Below are 17,634 nucleotides of genomic sequence, written 5' to 3'. Positions count from 1 at the left end.
AGGTTGCCCTGGGACCAGTGAAAAGGGAGCCCAAGGTGCCACCAGGCCGGGGGGACACGGGAGGGACCCCGAGGTGGGGGCACAGCCGGGCGCTGTCCCTGTCCCTGTCCCAGCCAGCCCCGGAATTCGGGAGAAACCAGAATTCCCTTGTTGTGCTGCCAGGGCCGGGCCGTGCCCGGAGCTCCGCGGGAGCGGTGCCAGCCCGGCCGCGGGGCTGGGAGTGCCCCATGGCACGGGGGACTCGCACACGCAGCAGCTGCCCGGCCCCACCCTGCCCCAGTTCCTGCCCCAAATGCAGCCAGGGAAGCACCACCTGGGACACAGAGGGAATTGGGGGGTTGTCCGAATTCCCACCTGCACAGACCCGCGTGCCCAGGGTGGGGCAGGAACGCTGGGAGCAGCTTGCCCTTGGACACTTCGAGGAACCATTTCCAGCTCCCCCGTGCTCCCCTCTGCTCTGCAGGCTTGGAGGGTACGGCTGAGCTCCTGCTCCAGGGCCTTCCCTTCCCACACATCCAAACCTGGGGCTCAGCTGGAGGAAAGGAGGCTCAGGAGGGACCTTCTCCCTCTCACAACTCCCTGACAGGAGTGTGGGGGTCGGGATCTGCTGCCAGGGAACAAGTGAAAACAGCCTCAAGATGCATTAGGGAAGATTTAAGTTGCATTTAGAAAAACTTTATCTGAAAAGGTTGTAAAGCACTGGAAGGGGCTGCCCAGGGCAGGGGCAGAGTCCCCATCCGTGGAAGTGTGGCTGTGGCACCTGGGGACACGGTCGGGGTGACCAGAGTGGTGCTGGGTTGATGGTTGGACCTGATGCTGTCTGAGGGCTTTTCTAACCTGAGCAATTCCATGGTTTGTGGACTGCAGTGACCAGACGTGGTTCCTGGGGCTTGGATCGGGCTCAGCTCGTCCTCCCCACTCCCTCCAGGCACTGAACACCATCCCAGAGTTTCCTCTCCAGGATCAGCTGGAGCCTGTGGGGTTGGAGGAGGTGGAAGAGCCCAGATCACAGCACAAGCTCCCCTTGGGACACGGGCATGGCTTGGGGTGGACATCCTGGAATCATGGAATGGTCTGGGCTGAGGGACCCCAAAGCTCATCCCATTCCCAACCCTTGCCATAGGCAGGGACACCTCCCACTGTGCCAGGCTGCTCCAAGCCCTGCCAGCCTGGCCTTGGACACTTCCAGGGATCCAGGGGCATCCTCTGGGAAATCCATTCCAGGGCCTCACCAGCCTCACAGGGAGGAATTCCTTCCCAATATCCCATCTATCCCTGCCTTATAGCAGTGAGAAGCCATTCCCTGTGTCCTGGCACTCCAGGCCCTTGTCCCTAGTCCCTCTCCAGCTCATCTGAAGCCCCTTTAGGCACTGGAAAGGGCTCCAAGGTGTCTCCAGAGCCTTCCCTTCTCCAGGCTCTGCTCCCTCCCAGCCCCACAGGTCTCTCTGATGCACAAATTCCCCAGGAACTCTGCAAACCTCAGAGAGTCAGGACCCACAGAGGGATCTGGGGGATCTGGGACAGTGCCCTGTGCCTGTGGAGGGATCTGGGGCATCCAGGGCTGTGTCCTGTGTCCATGGAGGGACCTAGAAGGAGTAGAAAAGCCCCAGCTCAGCAGAGAAAGGAGCTCACAGGGGCTGCTCCTGGCACAGCCCCTGGAACCAAGCCAGGAATTCACAATGGGAGTGGAGCTCAACCGCTCCTGCCCAGACCTGCCGTGTTTGCGAGGCTCCGGGCACACCCAGAAATTCAGGGCCTCGGAAAAAAAGCCCTCAGCACCTGGGCAGGGGAGGGAGAGGAGCAACCACTTCAGAGCTGAGGAATCCCAGGGTGACTCAGGCTCTGACGCAGGAAGCAAACAGGGCTGGCAATGGCGAGGAGAGGGTCGGGCAGCCCTGGGAGGGGATCCTGGGGGGGCCAGGCAGCCCCTGCCCCTGGGCCCAGGGAGACTTGGACCATCAGAGTTCATGGAATGTTTTTAGCTGCAGCAAAGCTGCTCCAGGCACTTCCCAACATCCACCTTTACCTGCCTCAGAACCCACTCCAAGAGTCCCAAAATCTGCTTTGTCCCAGTGCTTCTCAGGCTAGTGAAATCCCAGTGCAGCACCATGAGCTGCCCCCTGCCCACAGAGAGGCAATTCACCCTTGAAAAAGGGGATATAAAACATCTGGAGTTTCACTTTCAATGCTTCCAGCGCCTCGTCATGGAGCCAAAGGGATCTGTTACTTCCCCTGGGCAGAAGGGAAGTAGGGATGAAAACCCCACCACCAACATGAGACTTGGAGCCTTTAGGGGGTTGGAATTGCAAGGAGAGGAGTAAAACAGCCCCAGTTCAGTGCCTTGGCTGTGGATCCACTCTGCATTTACACCCCCTGCCCTCCACAGTGGGTAAATCCAGCATTCCCTCAGCATTCCCTGGGTAATTCACCAGAATGACCAATCTGCACCAGTTCATCTTCCAGCATTCCCAGTGGTGGCACCAGTTTAAGTCCCAGTTCCTAAAGTGAGGACCTCATGGAATCCCAGCTGCTCTCTTGGTTCAAACCAACAATGGAAAACCCTCAAAAACTGGGACCCCAAACCCAGACTAAACCAGGGGCAATAAATCCAGATATCTGGATCACAAGACACTCAAAAAGTCCCAGAGTTCATCTAGCCTTGGATTTGCCATGGGGAATCTGAAATTCAGGAGCATGAGACGTTTCCCCTCTTTCAGATCTCCCAAGGATGTGCCCTGTCCGAGTTCCCCCAGCCTGCTTTTGGGGAGCACAAGAGGAGCCTCTGGATGAAGGGCTGGAGTCCCACCCTCCCTGCTCCTGGCAGTTCCCGACAGCAGCTCCTGCCATGGCCCACAGCCACGGGACACGCTCCGACCTGAGCCGGGATTGGGATCGGCCCTCCCGGACGGATCTGCCCACGCCCGGCCCTGGCGGCAGCTCTGCACTTACACAACCCAGGGAAAAGCTTGGGCTGCATCCTGGGGATCCCACCTGGACCACGGGAGGGGATCCAGGGGTTGGCAGGACTGAATTCCAACACAAACTCCATGTGTCCCCCAGGAACAGGAATTCCCATCTTGCTGGAAGCTCCTCAGCCCACCTTGAGTGGAGGACGGAGCAACTCAGGGCCTTGTGTTTGGCTTTATAAAACAGGCCTCGAGTGGCTCCAGCCCCTGCTCTGGATAAAATCCCAGTCCACAACTGGGAATTGCCTCTGGACTGCTCACCCTATTCCTCACTTCATCCTGGGAAGGGGCAGCATTGCCACTTCTTCCCAAAGAGGCTGAGCTCTTCCAACCAGGAATGACCCTGAATTCTCCACTCAGGCAAAGAACCTCCTCAGCTGCTCCCTGTTCTCAGCCATCCCGGTGCTCCAGCTGCACGTGGAAAAGGCAGGGTCAGCACAGACATACTCATGGTGCTCCCAAGGCCCCCAAAATCCTGCTGCCCCATCCCAAGGCCAGGCTGGTCAGGGCTTGGAACAACCTGGGCTATGGAAGGTGTCAGGAATGGGATGGACTCTGAGTTTTCTCACCCAAACCATCCTGGGATTCTGGGACTAATCCAGGTGTACCTGAAGGAGGCATTAAAAGAGCTGCCCTTCCCTGCCAGTTTAAACCCAGAATTCCAGCTCCAGCACTAATGGGATGAATCCCTGTGGATTTTGTGGGAGCTGGGCCCCTTCAACAGTTCCTTTGTGCCAATTCCTGTGCGTTTTACTCTGAACTAGAGTTTTTTACCAACCATCTCAAACATGCCAGGAATGGGGTGGGGATGTTTTGACAGGGAGGCCTGGATCACGTCCAGATCCCACCCAGCTCCCTCCTCTCACCTCTCTCTGCTCCCGACGTGCTCGACTCTGAGTGTCAAGAGACTGGAATTTGAGACAAAACAGACTCAGAGAGCAAACACTGCCCAGAGCAGGGGGAAATCCAGGGATATCAGGCCCAGGATCACACACACGGATCCCTGAGTGTGGGAATGGAACATCTGGGGCTAAACCTGCATCTGTAAAACACACCTGGGGGAGCACGTCTGATTCCCACCCGTGGGGGAGCATCCCTGAAAATCCGGGTGCACATCCCAGTTTTCAGCGAGGATCCTCGTTCTTCCTCAGCTGCTGCTGCACCTGGCTGGGAAAGGCGCTGGGGCGGCTCCGCCCAGCCCCGGGGCAGCTTTGGGAGCCGCTCTGGGTGCGTCCCCGGACCCTCCCGAGCCGCGATCCCTCTGATCCTCCCGCGTCCCTGCCCTGGGCTGGGAACGCCGCGGCTCCGGCTCCAACCCACTTTCGCTGGGTTTTGCACAGGAGGCAAATCTCGGTGGTGCAAAGCTCCCACATCAGCACATTGGCAGGAGTGGAGCCGTCCCGGCCACGCGGGCACAGAAATGCCAAGGCCAGGGAAGGGGGGCTCCCGGAGCCTGTGGAGGTGCCCAGCTCCTGCTCCAGCCTCCCCGAGGTCCCTTTGGTGGTGCTGCTGGGGCTGGACTGCATGATCTGGAGGCTGCCTTCCAACCTTGGTGATTCTGTGATTCCACCATCTCCCACCTCTTCCCTCTGACCCAGCCGCCTCCAATCCCCCCAGTCCACCTGGTCTTCCACCCTGGAACCACAGTTCAGATGCCCTGAAAGCAGCTCCTGTCATGGGGAAAGCAGGACCTTTCCCTGTTCTGTCACCAGCCAAACCTGGATTTCTGTGATGACACAGCACAGAGAGGGGTTGGGATCAGCCACTCTCCGGGACCTCCAAGGGATCCCATGGCTCCTCTGGGCTTCCCAAAGCCTTGTGGACCCTTGGGATACTCCTGCACAAGGTGTTCCCCCAGGGATCAGTGGATTCAGTGCCCACCCCCACCCTGCACCCAAAATCAGAGTCCAAAGAAAAGTCCAAAGGAACCAAGTTCTGCATCAATCAATTGGGGCCATCCTCAGGGTATTTCCCAGGGAAGAGGGGGAGAATCATGGAATCCCAGAAGGGGTTGGATTGGGAGGCACCTGGAAGCTTCCAGTGCTCTCTGGGACCTCTGGGTGCCCTGTCCCATCCTCTGCTCCTGTGTCCACACCCCCCACTGCATCAGAAGCTTTATGGGCATTTCCACTCTCACTAAAACATTCCTCCACCTTCCAACTCTGTAAATCCTTAAAAATCCTTACAACTCTTCCTTTGGAGCCCGAAGGGGAACCAGCCCAGCTCCACCATGGAGTCGAGATCCTACAACTCCTTACAAAGCCTTTCCTGGCTGAGCCTGTCCCACGTGAGTCAGCTCAGCACAACGCCCGAGTCAGCACTTCCCACCAACCAGCTGGAGCTGGGCCTGGAAAAACGCAGCCACATCCCCATGGAGGGGACCCGCCGGGACCTGCCGGGCTGGCACAGAGCACAGGGAATGTGCTGGTGACAGCACCCGGGAGAAACGCGGAGCAGGGGAGAACAGGGAGCAGCTCTGCCTCCCCTCAGGCACAGAGCCCTGTTTGGGACGTGTCGGAGGCTCCTGGGAAAGCTGGAGCCAGCACACAGCCCAGGGAAAGCTCCTTTGGCCATGGGAATCCCCCCAGGTCAGGTTTGCACTGAGGTTACCACGCCAGGTCAGATCCCACCCACAGCACGACCCTCAGGAGAAGGGAGCTCAGGAAGGCACGGCCAGCAGAACCTCAAGGATTCCTGGGTCCATTCCCAAGCCTCACCTAGGGTTAGCCAAGCTCAGGTGAGATTCCCACATCCAGCCTCAATCTTCAGGAGAATGGAGCTCATGACCACAAAGCCCAGGAGGTACTGCAGGAATACTTGATTCCCAAACCTCATCCACACTCAAAGCTCAGGAGATACTCCAGGAACGTCCAATTTGATTCCCCATTCTCATCCTCCTTTCCTCCCTCCCTCCTCTCCCAAGCAGCTCCCAGGTTCACAAATCCCGTGGGATCCCTGTTCCCTCTCACTGAGCCTTCTACATGGCACCTTTTCCACTCAGACCTTTCCTGCACCTTCCTGTGCTCCCCTGTGCAACCCCTCTGCTCTCTCCTGGCTTTTCCATGGAAACCTGGACATCTTTCCCACCAGCCCTGAGCACTGAACAAGCACTGAAAGAAGCCAAACCAGAAGACCCCCAGGTGGGATGAGGCTAAGTGGAAAAGGGGCCTTCCCACATCCCTGTGGTTGCCCAGATCCAAGGACAAGGCTGTCAACAGTTGGGATCCACAATTGGATTGGGGCAAACCAATCAGGGATTCATCCTAAGGGAATTCTGAGGAAAAGGTCTGAGCCCCACCTGGGTCAGCAATGGGGCAGGTGTGGAGGTAAAGCCCTACCTGAGGAGGGTCCTGCTTCAGGGGCTAGGGGATAGGAAATCCTTGGGGATCTGCCCCAGTTATCCCCCAGGAGCTGGCACGGGTCAGGCTGAGAATGTCCAGGCAGACAGCACAGCAGTGACTCCCACAAATCATTCCCAGGAGATCCACGAGCCCTGGACATTCCAAAGGAGATCTCACCACTTCCAAATGCCCTTGTGTTCATGCACTGGTCACCCTTGGAGACACCTACAGAGGATGCTCCTGCCCAAGGGGATGGATCTTCTCCAGGTGGACATGAGCAGCTCTCTGGGGCCTTTGGGAGAGATATTCCACATTTGCATATATTCATTAGAGATTTGGGAAGGATCCTTCATGGAAGGGTTGTCCAGCCCTAAAAGGCTGCCCCAGGACAGGGCAGAGCCCCCATCCCAGAAAGTGTCCAAGAAATGTGTGGATATGGCAGTGCTGACCTTGGCACTGGGTTGGACTTGATGATCTCCAAGGGCTTTTCCAACATGAACAATTCCATGATTCCTGGCTCAAGCTGTCACCTGCTCTGAGGGGACACCAAGACTGGCTGGATTAGACTTTTTCCCATAAAACCTTCACCCTTCTGCCTTTTTCCTCACAGAGGGAATGGGAGTTCTGCCCAAAATGCCAGCGAGGATCTCTTCCCTCACAGCAATCCCTTCAGTGAGCTTTTCCCAGCACCATCTCACACAGATCCATGGAATGGTTTGGGTGGGAAGGGACATTAATGCCCATCCAGTGCCACCCCTGCCATGGGCAAGGACACCTCCCACTGTTCCAGGCTGCTCCAAGCCCCATCCAACCTGGCCTTGGACACTCCCAGGGATCCAGGGCAGCCACAGCTGCTCTGGGAAATCCATTCCAGGGCCTCCCCAACCTCACAGGGAACAATTCCTTCCCAATATCCCATCTAGCCCTGCCTTCTGGTAGTGGGAAGCCATTTCCCCTTATCCTGGCACTCCAGCCCTTGTCCCAAATCCCTCTGCAGTTCTCCTGGCGCCCCTCTGGGCCCTGGAAGGGGCTCCAGGGTCTCTCTAGATCCTTCTCCTCTCCAGGTGAACATCCTCAGCTCTCCCAGCCTGGCTCCAGAGGGGCTCCAGCCTTTGAATTCAAGCTGAGAGTGCCTGGAGCAGGGGTGTCCAGCAGGGATGTTCCCAGAGTTAATGGAGATGCAGAGACAGAGCTGAGCCATCCCAGCGCTGGCAGGTTTGGGAGCCTCCCTGTTCCCTCCCTGTTCCCTCCGTTTGATCCGTGGAGGATCCCAGGGAGCTGCTTTGATGTGTCAGCCTGGCAGCAGGGCCTGTTCCAGCACGACTGCTCCTGGATTCCTGCGGGAACAAAGCTGCACCTCAGCAGCTTCCAGAGGCTGGGACTGACCCCAGGGCAGTGCAGGGACACCAAGTGACACAGAGGGACCCCCTCAGCCTCAGCTCCCCTGTCCTTCCCAGGAATCACAACCCAACAATCCAGCAGAATGGGTTATTCTGGGATCCTGGAGCATCCCATCCCACAGGATCAGACCTCCACAGGGCCAGGTCTGATCCCTGGTCCCTGACATGACGGGGCTTTAATCAATTATCCAATGTGTGTCCTGCCCTGGAAACATGGATCAGATCTCTCCTGAGCTTCCATGCTCCACAGCAGGGTCCCTGCACGAGTTTAGGCAGCTCTGGCCTCAGAACTTCCTCACTCCCAATAAAACCGGCACTGGTACTCCAGGGATGACCCAAGGAGGGAGCAGCTTTGTTAAACATCAGAACGAAATTCATGGGGGCTGACAAGAAGCATTTTATGATCCTGACTGAACTGGGATTGTCAGGGCAGAAAAGATAAGGTCTGAGATTATTTTCTAGTGCCTGGAAGCAGATCCCCACCCCAGATCATGACTCCAGCCCCTGCCAGTGGGCCCAGCTCCATGGGAACAGGGATACTCCAAATTAACTCATTCTACAGAATTTGAGCCTGAGCTAAGAAATGGTGGCAGAGATTATGTCTATAATGATCTGTGCCAAGGGGAAAACAAACCTGCCTCAGTTTGTTCATAAATGAACAAAATGGGAAACCTGAGGTGTTGAGATGAAATCCCAGAGAGGGATTGAAGAGCTCCATGAGAAGCTTCCACAATGTGCCAGTTTTCCACCACGACCAGGGAGGATAAAGCCTTGGAGATTCCATGGAACCCTTCCCACCTGGAAATCAAACCCAAGGGTTCATGGCCAAGGCACTTCCATTTCCAGAACTAGCAGCCTGAGGAAGGGAACAGCCAAATTCTCCCTGTTTATAACCCAGTGGAGCAGGGCCTGCCTGCAGCACGTCAGGGAATCCTGGAATGGTTTGGGTGGGAAAGGACCTTAAAATCCATCCCATCCCACCCTTGCCATGGGCAGAGAAAGCTCCCACTATCCCAGGCTGCTCCAATGGTCCCATCCAGTCTGGCCTTGGACACTTCCAGGGATCATGGGGCAGCCACAGCTTCTCTGGACAAACGTCCAGAGTGACCCCAGCCTCACCCTTGGATTTGTGGTTGGTTTTCCCACCAAGATCCCACCAGGGCTCTGCTCCCTCTCCAGTTCACCTCCCCAGTCCAACCTTTGCCCCAGAACTGGTGACACTGGGAGGGAAAAGCCAAACTCCCAAAGTGTGTCTGGGTTGGGACTGTTCTTTTCCCAGCTCTCCAGAATCAGATTCCCAGATTTCCACAAGTTGCCACCTCTCCCTTTTCTTCTGTAATTCCAAAGTGACAGCAGGAGCAAGAAGGAACCTGCCCTGAGCTGAGCCAAGGAAATTCAAACCTCTGCCCTGGGACCTGCAGGGACAAGTTCCCGGGCCCAGGAAGCTGCTGCCAACTCCCGGCTCCCAACGTGGTTCCCTCCACTCCTGGACTGCTTGGATTAAACTCGAAGTTGAACTAATCCATTTTTTGTCATGCCCCCAGTTAGAAATCATGGGATGGCCTGTGTGGGAAGGGATGTTAAAGCCCATGCAGTCTCATCCCAGAGGGACAGGGCAGGGACACCTTCCACTGTCCCAGGCTGCTCCAAGCCCTGTCCAACCTGGCCTTGGACACTGCCAGGGATGGGGCAGCCACGACTGAACATTGACAGAACTGCCATTCATTTTCCCAGCCAGGAATTCCATGGTGTGGGAGCTGCCCACACCTCAGCATCAAAGGCAAACACAGCTGAACAAACTCTTTGAGAAAGCCTTTTATGGATATGATCCAGCTCTGGCTTGGAGATTCCCTTTGAGGAAATGCAATTGCATTTGCTAAAGTCCAGCCCAGTTCTAGGAAGGGGGAGCTCATAGAAACTTCTAAATGTAGTAAATTTGAAAAGTAGAGAATGAAAACCTGGATGAGCTCTGGGAAAGGGGTTGCTGGGGGGACTCATCCCTTCCAGAGCCAGGGGTGGGGCAGTGGGAAGGGATCACAGCTGAGGAGTCTGAAGAATTCCTTCTGATCCAAGGGCTCAGGAAAAGCGGCCACGCAAATGGCACAGTGACCACAGAATCATGAAACGGCTTGGGTTGGAAAAGCCCTCTGAGATCATGGAGTCCAAACATCCCCCAGCACGACCAAGGCCACCCCTGACCACGTCCTCAAGTGCCACATCCATACAGCTGTGAAATCCCTCCAGGGGTGGGGACTCCCTCTCCAGCTGTGTCAAGAAATTCTGGATGTGGAAGGGAGCAGCCCCAGGACATTTGGTGCCCTCAGGTTGTTTCCTCTGGCCACTCTCAGGTCCTGCTTGGGCTCTAGAGTTCCACACTCCATTTTCCCCTGGGAATGTGTCCTTTATACTCCCCCAGCCTGGGAATCTGGGAGACAGCAAAGTGTCCCTTAGAGAAAGTGACATTTGAGTGTCAGAGGAGTGACAGCAAAGAGAAATCCAAATTAAAAATAAAAAAGGATCTCAGTGACTCCAACCCAATCCCGCTTCCTCCAAGGGCTGGAAGCACCTGCAGAACCACCTGGGAAGTGGAAGCTCCACTGTCTGAAGCGTGATGCTTCACCACCCCTGCCTCAATTCTTCCATGCAAGGAAGGGGAGAGTGACCACCCCACAGCATGGGGGAGGCTTAATGAGTCCCAGCACTTGCCAGGGGACTAATTAATCCCTGCAGGGATTATTGGGAACAGGGCACAGCTCTGAGCCCAGGCTCCAGCTCAGCTCCTCAGGTTTTCCATCCCAAAAGTGCTGTGCAGTCACACAGCCAAGATTCCACATCAGGGAATCAAACCCATTCTGGGAATGCAAAAACTGAGGCAAACTGGACTGGAGGCTGAGAACAATCCCAAAGCTCGGAGCTCAGGAGCTTCCCAAGGCACAGCCAGATGCTCCAGGGGAGCTCTGCACTGCCAGGGGAGCTCCAGCTCCCTCAGCAGCAGCAACCACCCCTGGCAGGCCCATCCTGGGATCCGGGACATCCCTCTCCTGTCCTGCTCCAGATATCCTGAATCCTACCAGGGTGACCAAGCCCTCAACTGTGTCAGGCCGTCCAGAGCAGCTGTGGCTGCCCCATCCCTGGAAGTGTCCAGGGCCAGGCTGGACAGGGCTTGGAGCAGCCTGGGATAGTGGGAGGTGTCCCTGCCCATGGCAGGGTTGGGATGGAAAAATATTTGGAGTCCCTCCCCACCCAAACCATTCCCTGACCCCAGGATCTCCATTTCCCCATGACCATTCCTTTTCCATGAGGAATGACAGCAGAGCTTTGCTACTGTCCCAGAAGCAGATGTGGGTCTAACCCCCAGCTGGAATTTCCCTCTGTCCCACTCTCAGGAAAACTGGGAACACATTTTAGCCATATGGGAAATGCAGAGTGTTAAAAACAGACAGAATTCTCCAGATCCTTACTGCAGCTGGGATCCATGGGATCTCCTCCAGGCTCTCCCATCGCTGTATCCCAGAGCTCTTCCCACCTCTCCAGTCCCAACACCTTCCTGGACAGCAGGAGCATGGAGCTGAAAGGAAAATGAAAGTGTTCTTTCCTTCTCTTTGTTGAAGGACTGACTCCATCTTGAGCTCTGCAGGATCCCAGGATCATGGAACCATGGAATTGTTCAGGCTGGAAAAGCCCTCAGAGATTATCAAGTCCAATCATCAACAGAGCACTGCCTTGGTCATCCCTGACCGTGTCCCCAAGAGCCATATCCACACTTTTCTTGGACATTCCCAGGGATGGGGATTCCCTCACTGCCCTGGGGACCCTCTTCCAGCACTTGATAACCTTTCCATGAAGGAATTTTCTCAACATCCAACCCAAATTTCCCCTGGTGCAACTAGAGGCTGTTTTTCCCTTGTTCCCCGGTAGCAGATCCCAAATCCCCCCAGCTCCACCGTGCTGTCAGGGAATTTGGGAGAGGGAGAGGGAAGGGGTACCCCTCAAGCCTCCTTTTCTCCAGGCTGAGCACAGGGACTTGTCTTGACCATTCTGAGCTGTTTTTGTGGCAAAACCCAAAGGATTTGGCTGTGCCAAAGCCAAGCAGAGGGAATTCTGGAGCTGGGCCATTCCTGAGCCACTGGGACAGAGCCATATCAGCAATTCCAAAGTCCAGGAATGAGAGATAAGGAGCCATCACGCAGTTACAGACACACTAGGCATGTGTGTCCAGCATGGACCTGCATGGACAGCATGGAAAAGCTGGAAAAATAGGAACTATCAACTCCAAGCCACTCTTCCCTCAAGCAGCAGCCCAGGAGAATTCCCCAGGCACATCCTGGGGGGATTCCCAGTAACTAAAGAACATGAACCAGGGTCTCTCTGAAGGAAAAGATTCCTCCAGCCAGGGGCAGGGACAACAATTTTGGGTGCACTTTCCTGGCAATTCTTCCTAGAATTTTTCACAGGGAAGCATGAAAATCCCCGAAGGAAAAAGAAAGGCAGAAATTCTTTCCCCCTTTAACTGGGAGCAGGGATGGGCTTAGTTCAGAAACATTTCAAAGGTGAAATAAAACAGCACCAAATATTGACACAAGGGAAAGAAAACATTCCAGGGGGGAAGGGTGTGGGATGCACGATCCTCCAGTGCCCCCAGCAGCACGACAGGGAAAGAGCAGCTGAGCAGGAGGAAAACACAGGATGAGTGACACCCCTGGAGTCAGCAGAGCCTCCCCAGAGCCCTTGGAATGTCAGGGGGCTGCTCAGCTCCCAAAGGGATTCACGTGCTGGAGGAGCTGCAGGATCCCTGGAGAGGTTTCATTTATGGGAAGGGCCTCAAAAGTTTTCCTGCAACCGTGCTCGACATCCTGAAATACCCAGAATCATGGAATGGTTTGGGTGGGAAGGAACCTTAAAATCCATCACACCCTGTCCCATGCCATGGGCAGGGACAGCTTCCACTGTCCCAGGCTGCTCCAAGCCCTGTCCACCCTGCCCTTGGGCACTTCCAGGGATCCAGGGGCAGCCACAGCTCCTCTGGGAAATCCATCCCAGGGCCTTACCACCCTCCCAGCCAGGAATTCCTTCCCAAGATCCCAATATTCCCTGCCCTCTGGCACTAGGAAGCCATTCTCAGTGTCCCGTTGCCCCATCCCTTTCAGGCACCAGAAGGGGCTCCAAGGTTCCCCTCCCCTCCCCTCCCCTCCCCTCCCCTCCCCTCCCCTCCCCTTCCCTCCCCTCCCCTTCCCTTCCCTTCCCTTCCCTTCCCTTCCCTTCCCTTCCCTTCCCTTCCCTTCCCTTCCCTTCCCTTCCCTTCCCTTCCCTTCCCTTCCCTTCCCTTCCCTTCCCTTCCCTTCCCTTCCCTTCCCTTCCCTTCCCTTCCCTTCCCCACAGATTTGCTTTTCCCCCTACACTCTCCCCACGGGAGAAAACAAGGAAATCCCAGTAACGACAAAGACAAATCCATGTAGGTTTTCCCATGTCCCTGCTCACCTGGGCAGGAGCAGCGACACACGAGCACCACCTCCTGGAGGTGACACCTACTGTCCCTCTGGAATGGAGAAGGAAAAAGGTTCGGGACACCCCTGGACTTCCCTCACTCCCACTGGAGCAAGAAAAAGTGGAAGGACAACAGAATTACCAGCTCAGTTCCCTGGCACCCCTCAGGTGCTGAAAGAAATGGGAATAAAAACAGGACTAAAAACCCCAACACGGAATTTAGGATAATATCCAGTGATTTTTATTCCAAGGATATTATTTCCAAAAGCACTCACCGTTAGGGATGAACCCCTGTCCTGGGAAGTTGAGGTAGGGGTGCCAGGTCCCGGGAGGGGGCAGTGCTGCAGGTGCCTCACCTGAGTCCAGGGGGGAGTTTTGGGTGGATTTTGGGGAACGGTTCTTCATCCAGAGGGTGTTGGGCACTGGAACAGCTCCCCAGGGAATGGAGACAGCCCCAAGAAGCCAGAGCTCAGGGTGCTGGGATTTAAGTGTCAGTGGGATTTGTGTGTTGTCCTGAGTCAGGAGTTGTAGTTGATGATCCTTGGGGGTCCCTTCCAACTCAGGGTACTCCATATGATTATTCCATAATTCTGGAGATCAGGGACTGCACTCTCAGGCACTGGGTGGGATTTTGGGATGTCCTGTGCAGGGCCAGGAGCTGGACTTGATGATCCAGGTGGGTCCCTTCCGACTTCAGATGCTCCATTACCCTGTGATCCTCATAGCTCCCTTTCAGCTCTGGATATTCCGTGATTCTGGAGGTCTGGGAATGTCTGGACAAGTTGGGAATCAGGATTTTTGGATTTGTGGGACTTTTTTGGGATATCCTGTGCAGGGCCAGGAGCTGGACTCGAGGATCCTTGTGAGGCCATTCCAATCACGACATTCTACATTCCCTTAGGCATATTCCCTATTATTGCAGGGAATATTCTTGATACACATGGAAAGCACATGGGATTTCGGGAAAGAACTTGGGATTCCAGAAGCACTTCCTTAAACAACTTTCCACCCCACAAAATCAGTTAAAACTATCCCAAAAAATCAGTCACAGACATTCCTTGCCTTGGATTTCCATGGGAAATCACGGCCTGGTCCTAACAGGGATTTAGGAATTCCCAGATCTGCCTCCACGAGTCCACAGACGTGCGAGGCCGTTCCTCAGTCGGAGCCCTCGGCACGGGCGCTGGTGGATTTGAAGAGCAGCAGGCTCCTGTCCCAGCTGGTGCTCCCGAAGGAGCAGACGAGCTCCATGGCACACTCCTGCGTCAGGATGCGGGTGATGCTCTGGGCCATGTCCCCGTTGATGCGCAGGGAGCGGAAGTGCTCGAAGTCGTGGCGGCCCAGCCTGCGGAGGCGGCGCGCGGCCGCGCGGTAACAGCGCCACGGCTGCGGCTCCACCAGCAGGAACGTGCACAGCGAGGCCAGCAGCGCCAGGAACTCCAGCAGGCCCCTGTCCCCGTGGTTCAGGTGGATCCACATGGTCACGGACATGCAGAAGCCGATGTCGAAGGAGGAGCGGCCGAAGCTCTCCAGGTAGGAGCTCAGGAAGGGCTCCCTGGCGCCGGGATCCATGATGTCCAGGCTGGCAAAGGAGATGGAGGCAGGGAAGGGGCTGCTCTGCTGAGCTCTGCGGATCAGCTCGGGGTCGATGTCACAGCACAGTAGCTTCAGCTCCTCCCCGGCTCCTGGAGGCTCCGGGCTGGAATTGCTGTCCTGGAGCCCCAGGAGGTGTTGGTACAGAGCCACACTGAGCTCCTGTGGGAGGAAAACAAGGAATCAGGGAGACTCTCCAGAGCTTCCTCTCCGTGGGTGTCCAAAGGAGAATCTGACCAAGATCAGCAAAAACCTGTTCCAGGAGCCCTGAGCGCCTGGAGAGCAGCCTGGATGCCCCACGCCAAGGGCCTGCTCCAAAAACCAGGGAATCATGGAATGCTCTGGGCTGGAGGAACTCTGCTTCCTGCTCCTGCCCAGGTGAGCAGGGACATGGGAAAACGTGGATGGATTTGTCTTTGTCCTTACTGGGAATTCCGTGTTGCCTCCCATGGGAAGGTGTAGGGGGAAAAGCAAATCTGTGGGGAAGGGAAGGGAAGGGAAGGGAAGGGAAGGGAAGGGAAGGGAAGGGAAGGGAAGGGAAGGGAAGGGAAGGGAAGGGAAGGGAAGGGAAGGGAAGGGAAGGGAAGGGAAGGGAAGGGAAGGGAAGGGAAGGGAAGGGAAGGGAAGGGAAGGGAAGGGAAGGGAAGGGAAGGGAAGGGAAGGGAAGGGAAGGGAAGGGAAGGGAAGGGAAGGGAAGGGAAGGGAAGGGAAGGGAAGGGAAGGGAAGGGAAGGGAAGGGAAGGGAAGGGGAACCTTGGAGCCTCTTCCACCCCTGCCATGGGACACTTCCACCCAACCAGCTGGCTCCAAGCCTGTGGAATTCCAGGATCTCTGGCCTGGAATCTCTTTCCACAGTTCATACTGATGGAAAGTGAATTAATGAATTAATCCTTAATTAAAGGAGTTTCCATGGAGCTCCTGGAGCCACAGGCACAGGGCAGGCTGGGAATGTCCCGGTAACAGGTGCCTCCCACTGACTTGCTCCACAGGGTCACCTGGAATGGGATCTGGAATTGTCCTTTAGGTGAAGCCTCAGGGGAATTCCAAACCCCTGGAACCACAGGATTGTCCCAGCCAGGGCAGGGGTGGAGGTGGGATCAACAATTCACCTGTGCTGGGCCAGGTGAGGCCACACCTGGATCCAGGGCAGGCCTCTGAGGGGCTGGAATGTGTCTGGAGCTGGAATGGAGCTGGGGGTCTCATGTGGGACCTCCTTGCTCTCCAATCTGGACAGGAGGTGCAGCCAGGAGGGGTCAGGATCTGCTCCCAGGAACAGAATGAGGGGAAGCAGATTCCAGGGGAGGTTTGGGTTCGATTTTAGGGGAAATTCCTCATGGAAAGGACTGTCCAGGGCAGGGGGAATCCCCATTCCCGGAGGAATGTAACAGATCCAGAACTTCCTTCCTCCCAGTATTTCCGTCTGCTCCACTCCTCCCAGCATCCCATGGGAGCGACTGTCCCACTGCTCCCAGTCCTCCCTTCAACACCCTCGGCACTGCCTGTCCCAGTCCTCCCCATCTCTCCAGGGCTCCCAGCACTCCCCACCAGTGTCCCCCACACCGTTCCCATCTGCCTCCCTCGGCTCTTCCTTCCCTGCCTTTCCCAGTATTCCCAGTTTGTCCCACTGCCCTCCTCCTTCGTTCCCCACCAGTGTTCCCAGTTTGCACCACCCCACACCGGTGCCTCATCCCGAGCCTTTTCCATGGGCCGGATTGTCCCCCAGTACCCCCCAGTCTGTCCCGGTGCCCCCAGTACAGGGAACTGCCAATCTGCCCCGGTGTCCCCAGTGCCCCGGAGTATCCCCAGTACCCCACACCAACGTCTGCACCAGCGTCTCCCAGTAACCCACAGCAGGGATTCCCAGTCAGCCCCAGTGCCCCCAGTACCCCAAACTGGTCCCTCCCCAGTTGCCCCCACCCCGTCCCCCAGTGCGCTCCAAACCCGCCCGCGTGCCGCCCCCTCACCCCGGAGTTGCAGCCCACATCGAGCCCGAGGAGCGGGCGGGTGGCCGCGGGGAAGAGGCTGCTCAGGAGCCCTTGGGGCAGGAGGCTGACGCGCCCCTCGGGGGGATGGAACCGGGAATAATTCGGGAAATTGCCGTAGGGAGCGGCGCCGGGCTCGGGACCGCGGCTCCCCCGGCTCACGGGCGCCGCCATTTTCCCGCTGCTCCGTTCGCCGGGCGGGAACCGCAACTGAAGAGAAACGTTCCGAGGCAGAAATAGTCCGAGGGGCGACGCGAGGCAAACATCGGGACAAGGGACAGCGCCACCAGGGCAGCCACAGACCCTCTGGGGTTAACAGAAGACATTTTGGAGATTTTTTGGTAAAAAAAAAAACCCTGTCTGAGCCCTGCCAGGCTGCAGAGGGACGGCGCCGACCACCCGTGTGTGCTCTTTGAACGCTTCCCCCCGCGCTGCCATGGCGACGCCGCGGCCCAGGCGGGATCTCCGGGTGTTTAAATAGCATCTACACGTTAATTAAGTACTATTAAAATCTTATGTTATCACATCAAACATGTTCAATTTGTTCAAATAAGAAGCATATAAATGCTACTTATATCAACGTTACTGAAGGCATATTGGAATAATATAAACCGATGTTCTAAAATAAATAACATACAAATGTCACATAAATAAATAACAAATAAACGTTATTCAAATCATATTTTAAACGCATGATTGCGCTGGGGGTGCCCAGGACCCCACAGGCTGCAGCTAAGATAAATTTGAAAGGAGAAGAAAATGAAGTTCCCTGTCAGAAGGGTTTAAGAGGAGAGGGAGGTTCAGGGTTAAGGGCCCTGGCCCAGGTTTAGGGTTGAGCTGGCACAGGAAGATGGATTTCATTTTGAAG

The 17,634-nt window shown here is 56.1% G+C and overlaps 1 protein-coding gene across 1 annotated transcript; it reads right to left on the bottom strand.

Annotated features, from left to right (window-relative positions):
* Positions 1 to 13,409: 13,409 nt before the first annotated feature.
* BCDIN3D (BCDIN3 domain containing RNA methyltransferase) lies at positions 13,410 to 16,940 on the bottom strand. Its single transcript, XM_066337539.1, has 2 exons — positions 16,749 to 16,940; positions 13,410 to 14,946 (listed from the first exon to the last, which is right to left on the bottom strand). Exons 1-2 carry the CDS (start codon positions 16,938 to 16,940, stop codon positions 14,350 to 14,352), a joined length of 789 nt encoding a protein of 262 aa, XP_066193636.1. The 3' UTR covers positions 13,410 to 14,349.
* Between the last annotated feature and the right edge of the window lie 694 nt (positions 16,941 to 17,634).

Source organism: Sylvia atricapilla, chromosome 29, assembly GCF_009819655.1.
Source record: "Sylvia atricapilla isolate bSylAtr1 chromosome 29, bSylAtr1.pri, whole genome shotgun sequence".
Lineage (NCBI taxonomy): Eukaryota > Metazoa > Chordata > Aves > Passeriformes > Sylviidae > Sylvia > Sylvia atricapilla.
Note: the sequence above shows the minus strand (reverse complement) of the source record. Positions and strands in the feature narration are given on the sequence as shown.